General features: G+C 41.6%; 1 protein-coding gene across 2 annotated transcripts in view; it reads left to right on the forward strand.

Annotated features, from left to right (window-relative positions):
* Positions 1-15,423, forward strand: part of LOC135512254 (spectrin beta chain, non-erythrocytic 1) — a 122,211-nt gene that overhangs the window by 76,979 nt on the left and 29,809 nt on the right. For both annotated transcript variants that reach the window (XM_064934078.1, XM_064934077.1), the window contains 5 exons: positions 6,561-6,652; positions 12,935-13,131; positions 13,965-14,077; positions 14,272-14,459; positions 15,085-15,202. In XM_064934078.1, coding sequence (XP_064790150.1) covers positions 6,561-6,652; positions 12,935-13,131; positions 13,965-14,077; positions 14,272-14,459; positions 15,085-15,202 — 708 coding nt within the window. The remainder of the gene's footprint in view (positions 1-6,560; positions 6,653-12,934; positions 13,132-13,964; positions 14,078-14,271; positions 14,460-15,084; positions 15,203-15,423) is intronic.

A 15,423-nucleotide genomic window follows, 5' to 3' on the forward strand; every position in this document is an offset into this window, starting at 1 on the left:
GACCTCCAGTAGTATCCGCAGAACCCAGATATGACTGGAGGGCCTTGAGCTTTTCTGGTCCAGGACCTTCATCAGCCTTTCCTTATGTTCCTCCAAGGTTTTCCCAAACATGACGAGGTTGTCCAGATAGACCAGCACACAAGGAGGTTCATGTAGCCGACAGCCTTCTCCATTAATAGTTGGAAAGAAGCTGGGGCTCCAATGACTCCTGGAGGCATCCTCTCTAATTGGTAGAAACCAAGAGGGCAGATAAACACGGTCTTCTCCTTGTTGGCCTTGTGCATGGGGATCTGGTAATAGCCACTGCAATGATCGAGGATGGAGAACTACTTGACAGACAGACAGATAGTACTCTCCCTGACAGACAGACCGATAGTCCGTCAGCTCTCAAGCGTTTCCAAACATCATCTACATCTATGGGCGCCATACTTCTGAACCTCTCGCTCAATGGTCATTCATTGGTGAGTCTGAGCATGTGTTCCACTCCACTTGCACAACCCACCTCCTATTCGTTTAAAGAAAACACTTTGGCCCATTCCTTCAGTCTCCTTTGCAACCGTTCTTTCCATTGTGGGGGAACGGGAGAGTTGCCGAAGTCAAGGAGGTCAGGGTTGAGGGTTTCCTCTTTACTGGTGACTTCTGTGTGGGTTATGTGAGCTACTGGATGCAGTTCGGCCAACTTGAGATTGGGTTGTAGTGTGACTGCCTCAGTGCTTTCATTCTTCACCCTTAGAGGGGAGATGCTGCTGCCATCTTCAGCAGTAACAGTAACCACACTGCTGGTTATCAGGACAGAAGCTGGCAGCTCACAATACAGAGCCTCTAAGAAGAGTTGAACTTCATGTAAACCTCGATGTTGCCTTCAGCCAGGGTCACCTTCATTACTGCTATGACAGACTTCAGTTCTTCCACCTGTCTGCAGAGAGCTTTGATTTCGGTCCCAGCAGTTAATGTTGTCTCTTTCTGAAGTTGGACTTGGGATACTGGGATTCTATGAGAGTGCTTCTCTTCTTCCCTCAGCTTTTGCAGTCAAACTGGAAATGTAGGTGGCCTCTCTCTTCTCTCTCTGTTGAAGATGCACCAGGATATCAGTGTTGTACATCACTCCCTTGATGATCTGGTTAACTTGTGCGACGTCGACCCTGGACTCATCAATGCCTCTTCACTCTGACCTTCTGTGACGACTTCTCTAGTCAAAGGAGGTAATCAGAGATCTTCTCTCCAGGTTTCTGTCGCAGGCCCTCAAACTTGTAGTAGAGGTGCTCCCCTTACTATGCTGTGCCGTATGTGTGCTCCAGTATGTTCAATTAGTCCTCTACCAATGCATCTTTGTGGTTAGCTCTTAGCGCTGTAGCCACACTCAGAGCAGGGGCCTTGAAACTCTTTATGAGTCTCTTTCTCTTCTCCTGGTTGGAGTATTGCCACTCAGGCAACATCTGGTTTACTTGTTCCATCCATGTCCTCTTCCCCAAAGGACATTTACACCGTGCCATTGAAAGTCTGCAGTCTTCTGTACGGACTGGCCTCGTAGTGAGATGTCATAGCTTCCTTCAGAACCTTCCCCATGGCTTCAATGATGTATTCAGGTCTTGAGGCTGTGGCTTGGGGTTTGACAAGGTTCTTCAGCTTGCTATCTGAGATCCACTTTTGAAGGCCTGTAGTTTGTTTTTACTATGGGGTGCTGACATGGGGGGAACTTGGTGGTGGGTATTTGCTCAGGAGAGGGAGGAGCTACATTTCCTAGACAGATCAACTGCCAGTTGATGCCCTTTTCTTCATCTTCAACCAGAGTTGGCACACAGTATGCAGTGAGGTCCACAAATGTCTTAACTAAAACACTGGCCCACTTGGTTTGAGGATGTTGCATACAGTTTTTCAGTTTAAGCAACCCAAACAACTCGATTCTCTGTAACCATTCATTCCCTGATAGGATCATTGTCCTTCCACTGTTTCAGCTTTTCCATATTAATCTCCATTCTCTTTCCCTCTGAGCAATTGGAACTCGCTGTTAAAATGAGAGGGTTCTCAAATGGCTTGATATCGCCACTCATAGTTGGCCTTCTGATAGGGGGATAGTCTTTTCAATGTTTTATATTCACTGTTCACTGCACTGCCTTCATGTACAGTCCTGTTGTTTAGTCGTTGCTCATCCATTATCTCGGGATCTCCTGTTAACCATCTCAGCAGTGCCTCCATTTGTAGCCCTCTCTTCTGAGGTACTGGAGTTCATGTCAGTTTGGACCTACAGTAGTATCTAGGTGTGTGGCAATAATAAATGATGTGGTCTGTAAGCAGGCAGCATGTGGAAATGAGTGTGTGCACTGGGTGGGCTTAACCATAAATACAATGGTTCAGTGCTTCCCCCTAGTAGGTAATAAACCCTGAAGAATATTTTGTTTACCCAGTAGGAAATATAATACAGTGCCTTCAGAAAGTATCCACATCCCTTGACTTTTTCCACATATTGTTGTGTTACAGCCTGAATTTAAAATGGATTACATTTAGATTTTGTGACACTGGCCAACACACAATACCCCATAATGTCAAAGTGGAATTATGTTTTTAGATTTCTTTACAAATTAATAAAAAATAAAAATCTTAAATGTCTTGAGTCAATAAGTATTCAACCCCTTTTGTTATGGCACGCCTAAACAAGTTGTGCAATAATAGTGTTTAACAGGATTTTTGAATGACTACCTCATCTCTGTACCACAGACATACAATTATGTGTAAGGTCCCTCAGTCAAGCAGTGAATTTCAAAAACAGATTTAACCACAAAGTCCAGGGAGGTTTTCCAATGCCTCACAAAGAAGGGCACCTATTGGTAGATGGGTAAAACAAACTCAGATATTGAATATCCATTTGAGCATGGTGAAGTTATTAATTAGGCTTTGGATGGTGTATCAATACACCCCGTTACTACAAAGATACAGGTGTCCTTCCTAACGCAGTTGCCGAAGAGGAAGGCTGGTGACAATGGTGACTTTAAAAACAGTTTATAGTTTAATGGCTGTGGTAGGAGAAAGCTGAAGATGGACCAACAACATTGTAATTACTCCACAGTACTAACCTAAATGACATATTGAAAAGAAGGAAGCCTGTACAAAATAAAATATTCCAAAACATGCATCTTGTTTGCAATAAGGCACTAAAGTAAAACTGCTAAATAAAGTAACTTTATGTTCTGAATACAAAGCATTATGTTTGGGGCAAATCCAGTACAACACATCACGTAGCTATTACTCTTCATATTTTCAAATGTGGTGGTTGCGGCATCATGTTATGGGTATGCTTGTCATCGGCAAGGACTAGGGAGTTTTTTGGGTGGGATAAAAATAAACGGAATAGAGCTATAAGCACAGGCAAAATTCTAGAGGGAAACCTGGTTCCGTCTGCTTTCAAACAGACACTGGGAGACAAATGTACCTTTTCAGCAGGACAATAACCTAAAACACAAGGCCAAATAAACACTGGAGTTGCTTAGACAACATTGAAAGTTCCTGAGTGGCCTAGTTACAGCTTGAACTTAAATCGTCTTGAAGATCTATGGCAAGACATGAAAATCACTGTCTAGCAATGATCAACAACCAACTTGACAGTACTTGAATATTTTTTGTAATAATGTGTAAATTATGCACTATCCAGGTTACTCAAAAAGACAGCTGTATTTGCTGCAACGTGATTCTAACATATCAGGGGTGTGAATACTAATGTAAATGAGGTATTTCATTTTCAATATATTTGCAAAAATGTCTAAAAACAAGCGAGCGGTGTGGTCAGCATTTTAGCATACGGTCGAGAGGCAGAAAGTGGAGCCTGTTGATTAAAGTTGATCCTCTCAGTCAGAGACAGTTTATATTTTGTATTTATTTTATTTAACCTTTATTTTGTCAGGGAGACTTACTGAGACCAACGTCTCTTACAGATGAGCCCTGAATGACAAATGACAGAAAATACACATCAAAATGCGAGCAGAAAGAGAAACACAGTCCTCAAAAGCAAACGCATTCAGCAGTAATAAGGTCCTCAATCAGCTTTCTGAATTGCACTAGAGGCAGCAGAATATCAAATGTTAAATAAGTTTTAAGATTCTTCCACAAATAAGGTGCAAGAAAGGTAAATCAGCTTTTAGTTAACTCCGTAGAGATCAAAGGAATTTACAGAGTTAGCCATCCCTGAGACCGGGTGTGGGAACTCGAATGTCTAAAGTTTAGTAATGATGTTAAGTACAGTGGGACTTTTTTTGTAAAAGAGCTTTTTAAATGGAAACATAGCTATGTATCAACCTGTGTGACATCAGAGGGTCAAACAACTGTCTGGTAGAGAATGCAGTGACGAGAACAAAAATGGTCACCCGTAATAAAGCACAGTGCGCTATGATAAACTGCATCTGATGGCTTTAATGAAGTGGCAGCTGTTCATATAAATGATGTAGTCTAGGACCGATAGGAACGTCGACTGAATAATCTGCTTTCTACTATTTAGCGAGAGGCTTTCCACAAGTACAAGCAATAAATCCCTCGCTATCCTCACTGTGATCGGGATGCTTAACTAAATATTCATCATATACTGTTGAAGTCCAACGTTTATATACACTTTGGTTAGTCATTAAAACCTGTTTTTCAACCACTCCACAAATGTCTTGTGAGCAAACTATAGTTTTGGCAAGTCAGTTAGGACATCTAATTTGTGCGTGACACAAGTAATGTTTCCAACAATTGTTTGCAGACAGGTTATTTCACTTATAATTCACTGTATCACAATTCCAGTTGGTCAGAAGTTTACCTACACTAAGTTGACTGTGCCTTTTAAACAGCTTGAAAATTCCGGAAAATTCCATCATGGCTTTAGAAGCTTCTGATAGGCTAATTTACATAATTTGAGGCAATTGGAGGTGTGCCTGTGGATGTATTTCAAGGCCTACCTTCAAACTCTGTGCCTCTTTGCTTGACATCATGGGAAAATCAATAGAAATCAGCCAAGACCTCAGAAAAAAAATGTGGACTTCCACAAGTCTGGTTTATCCTTGGGAGCAATTTCCAAACTCCTGACGGTACCATGTTCATCTGTACAAACAATAGTACGCAAGTATAAACACCATGGGACCACGCAGCCGTCATACTGCTCAGGAAGGAGACACCTTCTGTCTCCTAGAGATGAATGTACTTTGGTGCGAAAAGTGCAAATCAATCCCAGAACAACAGCAAAGGACCTTGTGAAGATGCTGGAGGAAACAGGTACAAAAGTATCTACATCCTCAGTAAAACGAGTCCTATGTCGACATAACCTGAAAGGCCGCTCAGCAATGAAGAAGCCACTGTTCCAAAACCGCTTTAAAAATGCCAGACTACATATTGCAACTGCACATGGGGACAAAGATCGTACTTTTAGGAGAAATGTCCTCTGGTCTGATGAAACAAAAATAGAACTGTTTGGCCATAATGATCATCCTTATGTTTGGAGGAAAAGGGGGGGGTTGCAAGTCGAAGAACACCATCCCAACCGTGAAGCACAGTGTGTGGGTGTGCTTTGCTGTAGGAGGGACTGGTGCACTTCACAAAATAGATGGCTCCATGAGGAAGGAAAATTATGTGGATATATTGAAGCAACATCTCAAGACATCCGTCAGGAAGTTAAAGCTTGGTCGCAAATGGGTCTTCCAAATGGACAATGACCCCAAGCATACTCCCAAAGTTATGGCAAATGGCGTAAGGACAACAAAGTCAAGGTATTGGAGTGGCCTGCACACAGCCCTGACCTCAATCCTATAGACAATTTGTGGGCAGAACTGAAAGCGTGTGCGAGCAAGGAGGCCTACAAACCTGACTGGCTAAAATTCACCCAACTTATTGTGGAAGGCTAACCAAAACGTTTGACCCAAGTTAAACAATTTAAAGGCAATGCTACCAAATACTAATTGACTGGATGTAAACTTCTGACCCACTTGGAATGTGATGAAAGAAATAAAAGAGGAAATACATCATTCTCTCTACTATTATTCTGAAATGTCATTCTTAAAATAAAGTGGTGATCCTAACTGACCTAAGACAGGGAATTTTTACTAGGATTAAATGTCAGGAATTGTGAAAAACTGAGCTTAAATGTATTTGGCTAAGGTGTATGTAAAACTTCTGACTTCAACTGTATACTACATTCATTTGCACTGATGAGCGAGTTACACAACTATAAACTGCTTGAAACAACTAGTTAGCAAATGGTGATAGCTTGTTGTTTTCATGAGTCTTCTCTCGCACATTACACACTGTTGCCTAGCAACCGGTCAGTCTCCCAAATATGACCAACATGCAACAATGTCAGCACACAGTAAATAATACCTGGTAGTCCCGGTTAAATAATGTAAAAGTAACCAGAGGGTTACATTTGTATATCAAGAAAGTGCTAAGTGGTGTTTATGTCTGTGCTACTTAATGCAGGGGTGGGTGTGTGTGTGTGTGTGTGTGTGTGTGTGTGTGTGTGTGTGTGAATAGTGGTTGTATCAGTCTTTGGGTCCTGCTGATGGCTGGCGTTGTGACCGTATTCTTTGATATGTGCTTCACAGATCCAGGACATCAGAGTGGAGACTGAGGATAACAAGGAGAAGAAGTCGGCTAAAGATGCTCTGCTGCTCTGGTGCCAGATGAAGACCGCAGGGTTAGTGTCTACACCACCACCAGCCTGAGGCCTACTGTATTCTACTATAGCACAAAGTTTGCAGAAACATCCTGGGGGGGTTTCCAGAAAGATGGTTTAACAAATTCAGGATTCTCTGAACATATCCGGCTTCTCTTAACCAGAAAGTGAGTCTGGGATTTCTTCCAGTTGCAAAAGAATCAGAAAGCAATACACAGCATTTGTATACCGGTCAAAGGGAAACTGTGTTGGGTTACATTGCGACAGGTTAAGTTGATCAGATACTTGATTGATTGTAAAAAAAAAAAAAAAAGATAAAATAAGATCTTCAGAATGATCTAAAGGATCTATTCGAGGTCCAGTAATTCGTTCCATTTGTAATGCACAGCAAACAATTTTTGATTTTCCGTAAAGGGACCAGTCATGGTGTTGGACAAGAATCTGATTGGCGGAGAATCCCTGTCTTTATCCACCAGGACAGGCTAAAATCAAGTTAACCTAGGAGGTAACAAGTTTGCTTCAGAGCATTCATTGCCATGGTGTCTGATCAGGCTCAATGTCAAGCTCTCTTTCTGGAACTGTAAATTCTGAGTTAGCCAGATCTGTTAATCAGAATTTGAGCAAACTCAATAATCCATTTTTCTGGAACATCCGTCTGGTCAACAGATTATGGTCCTCAGTTTGTGATAGAAAATATCAACATCATCAAGGGTTCCAACTTTGTGGCATCAGTTTGGGGAAGGCCCTTTCCTGTTTCAGCATGACAATGCCCCCGTGCACAAAGCGAGTTCCATACAGAAATGGTTTGTTGAGATTGGTGTGGAATAACTTGATTGGCCTGCACAGAGCCCTGACCTCAACCCCATCGAACACCTTTGGGATGAATTGGAACGCCAACTGTGAGCCAGGCCTAATTGCCCAACATTCGTCCCTGACCTCACTAATGCTCGTGGCTGAATGGATGCAAGTCCCCGTAGCAATGTTCCAACATCTAGTGGAAAGCCTTCCCAGAAGACTGGAGGCTGTTATAACATCAAAGGGAGACCAACTTCATATTTATGCCCATGATTGTGGAATGAGATGTCCACATACCTCTTGCTCATGTCGTGTGTGTATATAGAACAGTTTGGCCTATCTCAGTATTTATGGGTGAGTCACAGCCGTCTCAGGCATCAAATGGCTGTGAAAGAAAAGCATCTAAGATATTTCACGATCAATGCTGTTTTTAACACAATTGATTTGATTAGTTTCAATGAATGAAATTAATTAAAATAAAAGAGAATATGTAGAGGAGCACAGGGTGGAAAACAGAACAGATGAAGGGTTGTCCACCTAAAAAAAACACGAGGATTTCACCACCCACTATCTGAGATTGTTCTGAAAATGTTTCTGTAGTTAGTAACAGATACAATTAGCATTTGTGAAACACTCTTTTGTTGAAATATAATTTGATCTTTGAGAAATTAAGCTTATTGATTGCACCCAAATTGGCCATTTTAAGTCACAGGATTCAGATAATATTCAATAAATATAGTAACCAACATCCAATTTGGACCAAACTTGTTCCTACCAATGAGTAAGACATGAGGAATGCCCCCAATAATGGTCAAAAGCCAACCACGGACCTCCCACACTCCATGCCAATCCCACCCCAACAACCAATATACATTAGCAGTGTTTGACAAGTAGTATGAAGCTGTGGCTTGGAGTATTGGTTCTCCCCATACTATGAAATGTATTGCCTGTGAATCTTGTGATGGTTCCCCCCTGTTCAGAAAAATATGCAATTGCTTGCATTATTTACCATAACATAGTGTGAAAGTACCAGGTTCTGACCACTAGATGCTGCTGTTCTTGCTACTCTCACACTGTTTTATCCATTCTGCTGGTCTCTTGTGTTTATTAAATAGATAGATTTGGCTCATTAGATTTGGCTGTTTATGAAAACACATAGTGTGGTCATCAAGTCAGTCATCCATCAAATCAATTCAGTTTGTCCTTTTCTTAGCAACCTAATGCTTCAACCCAACTCTCCTTGAATAGTCCAACAAGTGGCCGCTTTCTAAAAGGGCTATCTCCAGGGACCATCTCTAGGGATTCAAATTTTGTGACAACTCGGATAAAATAATTGCATGGCAGTCATATTTGTTTAAATAAAAGTTTCGGGAAACTGCTCTATATGTATTGTGGTTAGTGACGTTTACTATTAAACCCAACACAACTCAATATCAATTGTAAAATACTATGCAGTATGTGTTATTTACCACGCATGGGACAAAGTATATAAAAAAACCCTAAGCAAGTCTCAGGTCTTAACTTTTCAGTCTTGAGGCTTGAGTCTCAAGTCACAAGTATTAATGGGCAACACATAGTCTTTGAAAAAGGAATGCAACGATTTTTAGGACCAACAATGCCCTGATGCAGAGGTGGCACCACAGGTCCCAAAGTGGTGGGGAAAATGTGTTTTCCCTGGTGTCTGGAGCCTTTTCTAATCTGAAAACCTAACCAAGTGTACATTTTTATTTGACCTTTATTTAACTAGGCAAGTCAGTTAAGAACAAATTCTTATTTTCAATGACGGCCTAGGAACAGTGGGTTAACTGCCTGTTCAGGGGCAGAACGACAGATTTGTACCTTATCAGCTCGGGGGTTTGAACTTGCAACCTTTCTGTTACTAGTCCTGCCGCCCCAGGGTAGCTACCCTACCGCCCCAGGGACCCTATATGGTCTGACTGATTAATTTGTAGTTGTAAAAAGGTATTTATAAGGGCAATGATGGGAGTGGGACCAGATTGACATTTGAGTCATTTAGCAGATGCTCTTATCCAGAGCAATTCAGGTTAAGTGCCTTGCTCAAGGGCACATCTGCAGATATGTTCACCTTGTCAACTCGGGGATTCAACCATTGACCTTTCAGTTAATGGCCCAACACGCCTGTTGCCTAGGTATACAGATATGTTCTAAACAGGTCACATGGTTTTAAAGAAATTCTGGTAAAACTCCTGGACCTAGGGAGGATGAAAACCCTGTCAAACTGCAGCAGCCTTGTACTTGTTAATATGAATTATATTTTAAAACGACACTTTCCTTTTCAGACACAACCACTGCAATTGGACAATAGAACTCACAGGGCTGAGCTTTCTTTATGCAGGTTTGCATCATATAGGCCTATGCAACTGCAATTCAAAAGTAACTCAGTGTGTTTAAATAATCAGTATTGTGTTTGATTACTTTCAGTTAATAATTTTGGATTATAAAGGTCAGCCTAGCCAGCCAGCCCTAGATTGAATATAGCCTAAACCAAATTTGATCACATTTTCTCCTAACACAAATAAATGGGCTATAAATTGGCTACATAACATTACCATTTTGTTTACCCTGGCCAGAGGGCAAGACGTTACAGGGCGCATTGGCTGTAGCCTATGCAGCTGCAGTAGTTCTCAGTAGCCTTCGCATACAGTTTAGGTGTAGGGCAGCTGCAACATTTCTGTGAAGAGTTCTTGCTTGTGTATGTCGGGAGTGATGTGTTATCACCTTTGCTAAATAAATACCGGAGGTCAGTGGAGCAGCACACGCTTTCCTAGACCTATGATTTCCGTGAATCTGATTGGTCAAGACACAGAACCCAACGCACAGAACCTACAGCACTCGTATATAAAGGACAGAAATGCTTACATAGTGCACAAGATGACAAATCAAGTCACGGGTTATGCAGTTAAGTCCAAGATAAGTCATGAGTCATAGATGCTGAAGACAAAGTCAAGTGGCAAGTTGGTTTCTTTTAGCCAAGTCCTGTCTCAAGTCACAAAATCTGTCACGTGACTCAACACCTCTGGTTTTTACCATTGAAGACCATTAGAGACTATAATATTGGAACCATTAGAACTTGATGTAGCCTTGTAGTTTGCTTGTTCATCATGAATGGTCCAATAGTAACTAATACAGACCTTTTTGAAGGGAATAAACCTCACGCAATGGGGCCATTTCCTGACAAACTGATTTGCTTTCATAGAGGACTAGACAATGACCTGAATTGTTAGGATGACCACACAATGTATTTTCATCATGAGTTGAATCTATTGGTTTTCTACCAAAAATTGCAAAGGAAATGTTGTGACACACAAGAAAGCTGGAAAATGTATATCAACAACAGCAGCATCTAGTGGTCAAACCCTGGTACTTTCTCACTATTTTAAGGTAAATAATGCAAGGGACTTCAATAACTAATTTCTCTGAACAGGGGGGGAAAAACATCACCAGATTCACAGGTAATACATTATATAGTATGGAGAAGCAATACTCCAAGCTGAAGCTTCATACTACTTGTCAAACAGAGAGAACCGATACAGTATATTGGTTGCTGGGGTGTGATTGGCATGGGGTGTGGGTGGTACGTATGTAGCTTTTGACAATTTTGGGGGATTCCTCATGTCTTATAGACTGGGATAACTATTGAATATTATCTGAATCCTATCAATTAAAATTGCCTATTTGGGTACAATAAATTAGCTTAATTTCTCAGAGAACAAAATAATGTTTCAGGAACTATAGAAACCATTTCAGAACAATCTGAGATGGTGGGTGTCATGGCTTGCTCAAATGACATGGAACGACTCTGAAATCACACGAGGGTGTCACATCAGACATCACGGCCTAAATGTCAGGCTGTTTAAAACATCAGCAGCACTAACAGCCCCCGGGCTACATGCTGAATAAGTCAATTCACTCATTAACAAAGCTAACACTGCTAATGCCCAGCTTCAAATAGAACATGACACATCAGGGTAAAATCACTTTAGTTAAACAGATGCTTAATAAAGAAAGGCATTGTGTTTGGTGTCATTTGAAACTTATTTGGAACATATGGTAGGTAAGTGGAACACATTTTCAAAAGCCATCTGTTTCATTGATGAGGGAGTTGGATGCAGGAGATTTGATTATTATTATTAGATGATTGAAGAACAACAAAGGTCTCTCCAAATTGCCGGCAAAGACTTATGTTGACGGACAATGTGAGCTTGTCGTTTAGTCAACAGTAGGCTCATACACAAGCAACAGAGAGAGCAATAGTAATGGCATATTTTTGTTGGCACTAACTCCATGGTTCAATGCCCAAAATCTATGGGCAAATGCATAGAGTTTCTGTAGGGTTTTTGGATAAATTGCGAAAGTAAGGTCTGTGATAAACATAGGCTTCTCAGATCTTATACTGAACAAAAAATATTTATGCAACAATTTCAAAGATTTTACTGAGTTACAGTTCATTTAAGGAAATGAGTCAATTGAAATAAATAAATTAGGCCCTTATCTATAGATTTCACATGTCTGGGCAGAGGCGCAGCCACGAGTGTGCCTGGGAGGGCATAGGCCACCCACTGGGGAGCCAGGCCCAGCCAATCAGAATGAGTTTTTCCCCACAAAAGAGCTTTATTACAGACAGAAATACTCCTCAGCACCCCATCAGTTGATCCCACATGTGAAGAAGCCGGATGTGGAGGTCCTGGGCTGGCGTGGTTACACTTGGTTGTGAAGCCAGTAGAACATACTGCCAAATTCTTTAAAATGACTTTGGAGGCGACTTATTGTCGAGAAATAAACATTAAATTCTCTGGCAACAGCTTTGGTGGACATTCCTGCAGTAAGCATGCCAATTGCATGCTCCCTCAACTTGAGACATCTGTGGTATCGTGTTGTGACAAACTGCACATTTTAGAGTAGCCTTTTATTGTCTCTACCACAAGGTGCATCTGTATAATGATCATGCTGTTTAATTAACTTCATGATATGCCACACTTGTCAGGTGGATGGATTATCTTGGCAAAGGAGAAATGCTCACTAACAGGGATGTAAACAAATTTGTGCTAAAAAATTTCAACAAATAATATTTTTGTGCTTATGGACAATTTCTGGGATCTTTTATTTCAGCTCATAAAGCACGGGACCGACACTTTACATGTTGCGTTTATGTTTTTGTTCAGTGTATATGTTTTCTTCTATGAACGTAACTTTTTGTGAATTTTGAAGCATTTATGTAATAAATTTAAAAAAATCACAAAGCACATAAGTCCTCATAATTCATAAGGTCATGTTAACTGGCTGATATTATCTCCTAGAACAAAACATATAAGATCTCCTAAATCTGTGTTAACCTCAGACCTTATTTTTCGGCGTTTATCCCAAAACTCTATTCTTTCCCAACCATTGGAATGGCTGAACGAACCAGAGGTAACTCATTTAGGTTTCTTAGGACTTCAAGCTGGCGAGCTCTATTTCCCTAACCTATGTGTTCTGTCTGTTTTCCAGATATCCCAACGTAAACATTCACAACTTCAGCACCAGCTGGAGGGATGGCATGGCTTTCAACGCCATCCTCCACAAACACAGACCTGACCTGATAGACTTTGACAAGCTGAAAAAGTCAAATGCCCACCACAACCTGCAGAATGCCTTCAACCTGGCAGAGCAACACCTGGGCCTTCACAAGCTACTAGACGTAGAGGGTTAGTACAGAGTACACGCATGCAAACACACAAGCACACACGCATGGAAACGTGAACACGCACATACTTCATTATGCATTACATACTCTGAATATACTCATCGTCGCATGACTCTGTACTGTTTTACATAGTCCTGGAATTCCATGGTCTGGTGAAAACAACACATACAGTGTACAGAACAGTAGGAGGCTGGAGGAGGTGCTTACACTGCTGAAGCATACTGTACTCTAGTCCTGCCTCACGTGCATCTGCCAGTGCTTTATGCCATTTATGATAGTCCATTTATTCCCAGACATTTTCACCTGACACCCAGTTATGCCCTTAAAGAATGCCATATTATCCCGGTATGAATACATGGAAACCTGTTACTACTGTACAACACTTACAGAAACCACATCATGTGTAGTTTGACAGGTCGCTACTTCTGGGTCACGTCTTTAACGGGTGGCTGACAGACCATTATAGGAGGGTGACGGGTACAAACAGAAAGGCAATGTTCACCGCTGGAGCTCTTTCTTTTTAAGCGTGGCAGAGTAATGGCTGTGTTGAATATTTAGTAAGCGGTGGTTCTGAGATCTCAGCATGCTTTCTCAGAGGTCTGCAGTATGGGGAACAAAGAGACGCAGGCATGAGCATAGCAGCCCCTCTACCCCAACCGCCTCCGTCTAAACATAGCTACTAAATCAATTTTCCCTCAAATAAATTCAATTTTTCTCAGCAGGGCGGAAGCCATGCCCTCTGTTGACATCTGTAGATTAGGGAAACATGGGGCTGTCAAAGCCATTTATGTCTGACTCTTATTGTGCGTGTGTGCGTGTTCGTTACCTCTACAGATATCAGCGTGGACCACCCTGATGAGAAGTCCATCATCACCTATGTTGTGACCTACTACCACTACTTCTCCAAGATGAAGGCCCTGAAGGTGGAGGGCAAACGGATTGGGAAGGTGAGGGGTCAGAGTTCACATCTTCCACAACTTGGATCACAAGAGAACAAAGTATCTTGTCCTTTACCTCTCCAAGCACAATCATTCCCTTTACTTTATGACAAGGCCTTATATTTGAACTTTCTCACCGATGTAGCTGTAATCAGTATATAATGTATGTACTGTTATACTGATTCACCACATTCATCTCCCAGGTGCTGGACAATGCCATTGAGACCGATAACATGATTCAGAAATATGAGAGTCTGGCCTCTGACCTCCTGGAATGGATTGAACAGACCATCATCATCCTCAACAACCGCAGGTTTGCCAACTCCCTAGTGGGGGTGCAGCAACAGCTCCAGGCCTTCAACACCTACCGTACCGTCGAAAAGCCGCCCAAGTGAGTCACACACACACACACACACACACACACACTTACATGGCGGAATTAAAAAGTCTTACACCATATCCTCCACCTATGTTCCACACAGCAGCTTGTAATTTACTGTAACATTACAGTATCAATTCCCAGAATTGACTCACCAAGGACTAAACTGAAACTGTCAGGGATTCTAGATATGTATTCTATTACTGATATACAGTTGTATCAGATTCATGGTGAACTAATGCCTCTTGGCACACTGCTCTTGCTAGTATCACTTTTTTTATTCAAGCTTCGTGTCGGCATTCGTCAGAGCTTTTTCAGAATGACATTTTTTAATTCTGAGAAGTGGCTAAAAGTAAAGCTTGCTTAGACAGATGTTTCAGCCTGTTGAAATGGACTCTGACACCATTTCCACAGAGGCAACAATGTCACCCCTACTGCTGACAAAATACCTCTCCCTCTGTGGGCTACGGTCCTTGGACTACGGGCAGAAAAAATAATGCTGGTCTTCATGTTGACAGATGGAGCTGGATGGCTCAACGCAAAAGTCACAAGGCCACCAGCCATTAGTGAGATTAGCCAAATTCCACTCACTCTCCTCGGTAAGGTTTACACTCAAAATTAAAATTGTTTCTGTCAGGTTCACTGAGAAAGGCAACCTGGAGGTTCTCCTCTTCACCATCCAGAGCAAGATGAGGGCCAACAATCAGAAGGTCTACATCCCGCGGGACGGAAAACTCATCTCAGACATAAACAAGGTGAGACCTATTGCTCTTTAAAGAACAGGCTCTTATCTCGAAACACTCAGAAACCCAATATGTGGTTCCTCAATTAGAATGGATTAAGGTGATTGACAGACAGTTTAAGGGTGGTAAGCTGATCGACAGTGGGTTAAAATAGATTTAATAGATAGACATGGTTTCTGTAAGTTTGGTATAGTTAATGACAGGAAGCTTTACTTTGCTTTGTGCTAGGTGGA

This window comes from Oncorhynchus masou, chromosome 24, assembly GCF_036934945.1.
Source record: "Oncorhynchus masou masou isolate Uvic2021 chromosome 24, UVic_Omas_1.1, whole genome shotgun sequence".
Taxonomy (NCBI): Eukaryota; Metazoa; Chordata; class Actinopteri; order Salmoniformes; family Salmonidae; genus Oncorhynchus; species Oncorhynchus masou.